Raw genomic sequence first — 8,184 nt, 5'->3', positions numbered from 1 at the left:
GCGAATGGGTCGTAAAATAGAACAAGGCCTGAGAGAGTTCATACTCGTGTGTCTTGTTGATGCGTTGCTGCGGACTCTGTGGGTGAAACTTTTGGCCCGTGAGGTCACCCGGCAAAGATGCATCTGTCAATTTTTTTTTTTTTTGCAGAAGAATGTTCCCAATCAGATTGGATGAGATGTTGAAGATGAATCCAAATGAATTCGTTGCGGGTGATTTGGGGGGGCGAAACATGAGGCGAGACAACTGGAGATGTTCTCCGCGCTGGAATGCTTGTGTGATTGTGAAAGTTGGACATGCAGGGGAGAGAAAAAGTCCCCACTTTTTTTTTTTTTTTGTTGAGATATAAAATACTTTGCATTGAAGAACTAATGTATCCTTCACCCTTCATGAGCAGCCACCTCTGTACCGCCTAAACACACGCCCAATTTTTCACGGCAAATTGAATTGACATCTGATTTTGGTGCATCAAATAAATTCTCAGTATGTGCTCGAGTACTGCTCATTGTTGTTTGGTGCATTAAATGAGCTTGTGAAATGTCCTACTTTGTGTGTACACGGCAATTACTCATATTTCATAAGAAATTAGATCGCCATTGTGTCAGTAGTTATATGCAATCATGTAATTAGCCATATAAAGCTTAAAAGAGTACAGACAAAGCTCTTTTAACCTGTCGCATAAAAAAAGTAAAAATAAATAAAACTAATTGACACCTGGTAATAATCAAGTACATTGTGTTTCATTAATTATTACTAATATCTGACTTACATTTTGTGTAAATGTAAAAAAAAAAAAAAGAATCATGTACAATAAAAATATGGCATCAAACTGTTTCAACGTGCTTAACCTTTGACACGGCTCATGACAGATTGAATAAGAGGTCTTGTGCTGCCACTTAGTGGACAAAGCTACGTTCAGGAGATCCGTGGAAACAGAAATGTGCAGAAGTTTTTTCCGCTCTCATTTTATTATTTCTTCAACAGACTATCACAGGTTGGGACGTGACAAGTGAGTAGAATTAGTCCGTTTTAGTAGTACTAGACAGTGGAGCACTCTTGCAGTTGACAGAGTTAAGGTACCACTGTCTTTAATCAACAAATGGAATGTGTGTTGAAAAAAAAACAACAACCAAGTGATTAAGGATGTTTTCATTGTTCCTTCATGGACTTGAGCCTTTGTGGTTTTTGCTCTCCTGCCAGAACTTCTTCTTCAGCTCCAGCTCCACGTCGGTCACCGAAGCAGGCCCCCAGTTGGTCACCCTCTGGGGACCCTTGAGGCCTACAAACCACACAGTGAAGTCTTGCGACAAGACAGCGAGAAAGTGTTCATCACTTAACCCTCCACCCCCCCAAAAAAATAAAAAAAATAAATGTTCTGAACTCTTCTTTCCATGCTAGGGTTAAATTGTTGTTGGTGGGAGAAGTCATGCCATGTGGTCTATAGAAAATGTTAAATGCATATTGGAAGTTGTTTATTTCAATCATTTGTTTGATCATTTAGTAGGAAATCAAATAACTAATAAATCACCAATGATGAAACAAAAACATTGAATCTAAATTTCAAATAGTTAATTTCAGTAATATGCCCTGTTTTAATATTTACAGTAAACCAAGCGATCAATTATGCCACACAATAAATAATTCTCTATTTGAAATTCCATTATTTGTAATCGTTGTATCGGGTTAGTAAGACTTTACAAAAAAAATGATTGCACTAGATAAAAATACATTTCAACTAACAAGAATGGATGCAATTAATGCATCAAATTCTCTTTCACTGTAAATATTTGATAGGTCCGTTTGGTGGCAATAAAAGACAGTTTGTACCTGGCTGGATGAGACGCACCAGACCTTCATGTTGGGCCACTTGATCTTTCCACTTCTTGGTCTTGTTAGCGGCTCGCTGCACATTTCTCGACACCTCCTGTGTGGTGAGAAGACATGCGTACACTTTGATTTCACAATGCCCTTGCCTCAGACCCACTTGGAAAATATCGGCGCATGATCGGCAAAATGATCGTGCACATCATATGTGTAAAAAAAATAAAAATGGTGCTTTTTTTCACAATCCCACTGGTGTCCGCACGTGTGCTGACCTCATACTTCTCCAGCACGCCTTGTCGCTCTGTCTCCACTCGCTCGAGCTGCAGCATGGCGGCCTGCAGCTCCTGCTCCTTGGCGAGCCGTTCGGCCTCCAGCTCCTGCTTCTCCGTCTGCGTTTGGTACAGCGCTTGCTTCTGCTGCAGGTGGAGGTACTCCAGCTCCGCCCTTCTGGCAGTCTCCTCCTCCAGCAGCCTGTCACGACAATGCACTTGCTTGTCTTTAGTAGGTGTGCATGCGTACATGTGTGAGAAAGAGAGAGAGAGAGAGAGAGAGAGAGAGAGAGAGAGAGAGAGAGAGAGAGAAGAGGAGAGAGAGAGAGAGAGAGAGAGAGAGAAGAGAGAGAGAGAGAGAGAGAGAAGAGAGAGAGAGAGAGAGAGAGAGAGAGAGAGAGAGAGAGAGAGAGAGAGAGAGAGAGAGAGAGAGAGAGAGAAGAGAGAGAGAGAGAGAGAGAGAGAGAGAGAGAGAGAGAGAGAGAGAGAGAGAGAGAGAGAGAGAGAGAGAGAGAGAGAGAGAGAGAGAGAGAGAGAGAGAGGAGAGAGAGAGAGAGAGAGAGAGAGAGAGAGAGAGAGGAGAGAGAGAGAGAGAGAGAGAGGAGTGAGAGAGAGGAGAGAGAGGAGAGAGAGAGGAGAGGAGAGAGAGAGAGAGAGGAGAGAGAGAGAGAGACCTGGCCTGAAGTTTGCGCGCATGGCCTCTTCATCTTGCTTGGCCTGCCTCTCATCCTCCAAGGCTTCCTCCAGTTGACGGTACATGTCCTCCATCACGCGGACACGCTGCAGGTAGCGCTCCAGTTCATTGGACTTTTGGGCCACCTGCTCCTCCATCTGCTGACGCACCTACACACAGGAGAATACTAATTTTGAAGGTTTTCATTTGGCTCCAAAAAGCAATTATTTTGAGCACAGTTGCCATTTTTACCAATGTAGTACATCGAAATTACCAAAAGGCAGCAGTATCTCTCTGCAAACTGAAATGATAACTGATGTTACTGAAATGATTGAATATACTGTTGAAGCTTAAACGTTAAATAAAGGTTTAATCATATCAAACGGAGCCAAGAAGTAATTAATTGACCTTGCATTATTTCCTATGAAAAAAAAATAATCATATGGAATGCATTAGAGGCACAATAATTAATTAACAACAAATCAACTGTCAAATAATGAATCATTTCTTTTTGATCATCAATGAATTGTTCAGAGACCTTGTTTAACTCCAATTGGCCAAAACCTCCGAATTTCAGCCATGTCATTAAAGCAGACTGGCTTGACTTCAATTTGTCAGGGAGTCCAGAACAGAAAGAGGATCCCTTTAAATGTTTGTGTGTGCAGTCTGTGATATACGAGAGCTCATGAATGTGACACACGCATGCAGATGAGTCAACATCATCTTTACGCTTGTCCTTCCTGGAAGAACAGAGACACACACGTCAGAAATAGACTGTGTCTGTTTGTTCACCATTTTCTCTCTTTCCAGGTCCAGTCTGAAGCGATCCTGCAGATCCAACTGAGTCTTCTTCCTCCTCTCTTCTTCTGTTGCTGCTTCAGCTGCGACCGCCTCCATTTTCTACTCAGCAGAGTTGCAATAAAACAAATGTTGAGTGGGTGGGTACTTTGTGGGGAATAAAAACACACACCACATTGATGAGTAAATTAGATATTGACGTATTTGAACAAAGTGTGAAGTGAAGAGCGGTGCGACCGATAAACTCCGAGATGCAGGTGGCTGTGGTACAAGATGCTATTTTGCATTTGAGGTTTCACTTCCCTCTTTAGCATATTTTCTTTCATTTCAGTTTGGTTCACTACACTGATGACTTGATTGACTATTAAAAGAAATACGCATCACGTGTTCAGTGCAGCACTTGCCATCACACTTGTGAGTGACATTCACACTCCAGTTAGGAATGGAATTTGTTACAAACTTCTACTTCACCTTCCTCATGGCGTCCAGCTGCATCTGGTTGCTGTCATTGGCCACCTGGAGCTGCCTCATTGTCTCGAACAGCTCGTCCTCCTTCTCCTGCTGCCTCTGCCGGAGCTGGCGGCGTCTCAGCCTGGCCTCGCGATGAGGCGACGGCAGCCCCAACCTCAGCAGCTGGATGCAGCTTTGAATGGCTGCCAGGTGACAAAGGAAAATTGAGGTAGAGTCAAAAATGCAGAGAAAGAGCAGCGTGGAGGGAATATCTCGTACCTTGAATCCATTCCAGCTTCTTCTTTTTATCCGAAGCGCTGATCTCAAAGCTTTTATTGGGGCACTTGATGATGAACAGACACTTTTTTGTTTCTTTGTCTGGAAGAGACTTTAGAGGAGAATGATATTTCTATTATCTAGAGCAGTGCAGAATTATCGAGACATTTATCTGACAAAAACATTTTTTTCCAATTTAAATAAAAAAATATACTCACCAGAGATGCTGAGAAAAGACTACTAGGAATAAATTATCATAGTTTCAAGGAATAGGAATTTCCAGGCTATGTTTGTATTTAGGTGGCAAATTTCAGTCAGTGCTTCTTCTTCCACTGCACAATATAAAACGTACGATGCGCTAAATGATTTACCTCCACACAACAGTTTTGGTCCAGAGTGATGTGACCTTTCATATCAGCAAGATCCTCACAAACATAGTACGACATTGAGTTGGGTCGCAGCACAAACCAGCGCTCTGTCCAGTTCTTCCTTTTATGGCCTTTTTTCATCATGTAGCCCTTTAAAGACATAGGCAGTGTAATTCAGAATTAAACTAGATTAAAATGTTATGATTCACTTAAATTTTTATTATTATCTCTCCATCCATCCATCCATCCATCCATCCATCCATCCATCCATCCATCCATCCATCCATCCATCCATCCATCCATCCATCCATCCGTCCATCCATCCATCCATCCATCCATCCATCCATCCATCTTCTAAATTATGTTCTCATTATTAAATTTGTTATTTATATTGCATTATTTTCCATGTGAAAACTTGTTACATGAGAAAAAGGGAGAAGGAGAAAAAAAAAAATTCCTATGATGAGTAAATACGAGGAAGATATTCCGCCTCAGTAGAGTTCAGTTCAATTTAAGTGAAAAATGCATTTGTTGCACTTTATCTTTAAGACTTTTTAAACATTTAGGTACAATGTTTATTTCACTTTTACGTTCAATACACTATAATTGAATGTCAATATTAGATTACAGATTATTTCTTTTTCTACAATAAAGCACAATTTTAACGGTAAAACTGCAAAATGTTGCAATGGCTTTTTAGGAATAAAACATCTTAATTTTTAATGAATATTTCGACCTTCTGATCTGCATACTTTCATAGAAGATGTGATTCTCTGCACTGACAGGTCATCATGAACCACCCGGTACTGACCTGCTTCAGCACGTCCAGTATGAGCTCCTGAAAGACCTCGTTGATGCCCATAGAGAGACTTTGCTGGTCCACGCCTTTGCTGAAGGCACCTTTTCCCACCAGTTGGATCATCTCCCACACAGTCAGGCAGCCTCTCCTGCTCAGCTGGAGCTCGGAATCTGAAAGATTGCCCTCGGTCCACCCGCTCGCCACGGCCTCAGTCAGCTTTTGCAGAAAGTATTCCAACTAAACACACACAAACAACTCTCAGAGCTAAAATACAAATACAATGAGACAAAGGAAACAAGTAGAAGCCAGAGCTTCTCACCTCCTCAGTCACAATGACAAGCGGGTACTTGTCTTCAGACAGAAAGTTGAAAATGCACCAGATTTTAAAAGCATCGTAGTTTGAGATGAGTAGATTATTGGTGCTGATGTTTTTCTTATGACACAGTGTCCAGCACATCTTGTTGAACTCCAGCACATCGAAATCCTCTTGGACCTGCACTTGAAAAAGCTGCATTCAACTACTAACACTCACGTGACATTCAACAAATAAACATTTTGATATATTAATAATACAGTACTAATCAAAATTGAGCATTAGTATCTCTGTAAAGACAGCTCTTGCAAAGCTTATGCAAGTGTACCTAATGACGTGTCCAGTGTTTGTTTGTGCTACTAGCCAAAGTAGTTAGAGACCTCATTTTAATTCAAGTCAGAACCCAGCGGAGAGAAGCAAGTAAACAACTTCCAAGTAGAAACCGAGAAACTACAACACATTTCACCTAAAAAAACAAAAACGTTTGAATAAGAAATCTGTCAAGGGCCAAACTTCCATCTGTGACTTACTGACTTGCTTGCTCGTTTTTATTAGAATAAAAGAGGAGACTAACAAACAAGTATTAGAAGCACCTCCTATAAATTTAGCATGAATAAATAAATAAATAAATAAATACTTCCCTGAAGCTGAGAGTACATTTCAATAGTTCCGTATCAAGATGTATTAAAAAAAGTGTTAAGATAGTGAGTTTAGTCAGAACTGTCCTCCCACCTTGTCAAGAATGTACCTATTGAGGTAGGGCATATAGCCCTGGTTGGAAAGAGGGCCTTTATCATCATCTTTAAAATGCTCCTCAAGTGTCAAAGGGTCATGGGGGATCTTCATGACAGTGCACAGGCTATGAGACAGCACCTAAACAAGCACAAATAACATACATCCTGAATGTGAACACAAAAAGTGCCAAGACTGCAAATGTGTGAGTTTATGCAAATGCAGGAGGTCATCGACAAGCATGACTGACCAAAGAAGAACTCCATTTTCAGAAAGAAATGTTGGTACAGAGAGATTTAGCGGAATCAAAAAACAGTTGCTATATGAAGTATGACAATGGTGTAGCTTAACATTTGCAGTCATAGTTGACAGTTGGTGAACATCTGTAAATATTTCTCAGGAAATCCTACAATGATTTTTTGAAGATACCAACTATCCTCATCCATTGTCTACAATGCTTTGGAATATGCTACGTATGTGTTTTAGCTTTCTTCTTGGCAAAAAAAAAAAAAGCATCATCATGTGGAGTTTTTCCTTCATTGTGGCCTTGGTCGAGGTGGCGTGAATTATGAACAGTTCCAAATGCTGCACAAAAATGTTTGGAAAAGCCTACTAGAACATTTGAGATACTTCAAAAACTGGCTGTTGTGTTTTTATGCCCATTTAAAATGAAGTTGAATGCATTTAGTTAATTTTGAACACAGCCACATCCCGTCGTTGGGTGTGTACACTTGTGCAACCACAATATTTAAAATGTAAAACTTTATTTTTCCCCTCTCTAAAATATTTTTTTTTTTCTTCAAATGTGTACAGGTGTAATGATGGAAAAAAAAGTTTGGAAACTATTTAGTCTAATTCTTTTACATCACGAAAAAAAGACATTTGAACAAGGGTGTGTCAACTTTTTAGATCCACTGCATTGTATATGCATCCATTTTTCGACGTGTTAATAAGACCTGATCAATACTTTATTAACATGTTCCACTCACCTTTAACTGTGACTTGGACACTTTGCCACGTTGGTCCACGTCCAAGGCTGTGAAAGCGTGCCATATGGCCTTCAACAAGTCTTCGCGAAGCCACATTTCTACCCTCTTATGTATTTGTTGGAGTGGCTGTTAAAGCCTCTTGGCTGTTAAAGCCTCTTGGCTGTTTATGCATGTGCGAGTCCACTTGTGTTGAAGTTTTCCTGTCTCTCCTCCTGTCCAATAAAGCCTGGTGATGGCGCCATCTTGTGGTATGTTTGAAGCAATAGTTGTTTTTTTTGCTACTTGATTCCTACATGAAGAGGCTACTTTTATTTATTCTTATTTTTGGCTTAGATCTAACTGAACTTTAATGTACGGAAGAGAATTAAATGTAACTTCAATATTTTCCAAAGTATTTTTGAGATGCGCCTGTAAGTATTCCATTTTGCTGAAGAACAGCACTGTGGTGTTTTATAAAAAAAAAAAAGTACCAATCTTGGGACTTTTTTGCCAGTCAATGAAATTTAGTACATCAAGTTTGAAAACTAGACATTTTGTTTGTGTTCATGCTGAGATCTCCATTGATGAAAAACAGATGCAGAGGGATAATCAAAAGCGATGGTTCTTTTATTTCAAGTACGAGTGAACATTTTTCTATAGTCAAACTGATAGTGGCTATACGTGTGCCGATGAGTGTATAATACAAAAAAAATAAA

The 8,184-nt window shown here is 40.1% G+C and overlaps 1 protein-coding gene across 1 annotated transcript; it reads right to left on the bottom strand.

Annotated features, from left to right (window-relative positions):
- Nucleotides 1-829: 829 nt before the first annotated feature.
- On the bottom strand, nucleotides 830-7,618 carry swap70a (switching B cell complex subunit SWAP70a). Its single transcript, XM_085907595.1, is given in 13 exon segments — nucleotides 830-1,277; nucleotides 1,826-1,922; nucleotides 2,095-2,293; nucleotides 2,766-2,782; nucleotides 2,785-2,934; nucleotides 3,557-3,664; nucleotides 4,034-4,215; nucleotides 4,292-4,400; nucleotides 4,660-4,806; nucleotides 5,468-5,692; nucleotides 5,775-5,948; nucleotides 6,501-6,641; nucleotides 7,490-7,618. Coding segments are annotated over 13 exon segments (1,764 nt in total). The 5' UTR covers nucleotides 7,586-7,618; the 3' UTR covers nucleotides 830-1,158.
- Between the last annotated feature and the right edge of the window lie 566 nt (nucleotides 7,619-8,184).

This window comes from Syngnathus leptorhynchus, chromosome 3 (assembly GCF_054491065.1).
Source record: "Syngnathus leptorhynchus isolate UIUO chromosome 3, UIUO_Slep, whole genome shotgun sequence".
NCBI lineage: Eukaryota > Metazoa > Chordata > Actinopteri > Syngnathiformes > Syngnathidae > Syngnathus > Syngnathus leptorhynchus.
This window is presented reverse-complemented; position numbering and strand designations above follow the sequence as displayed.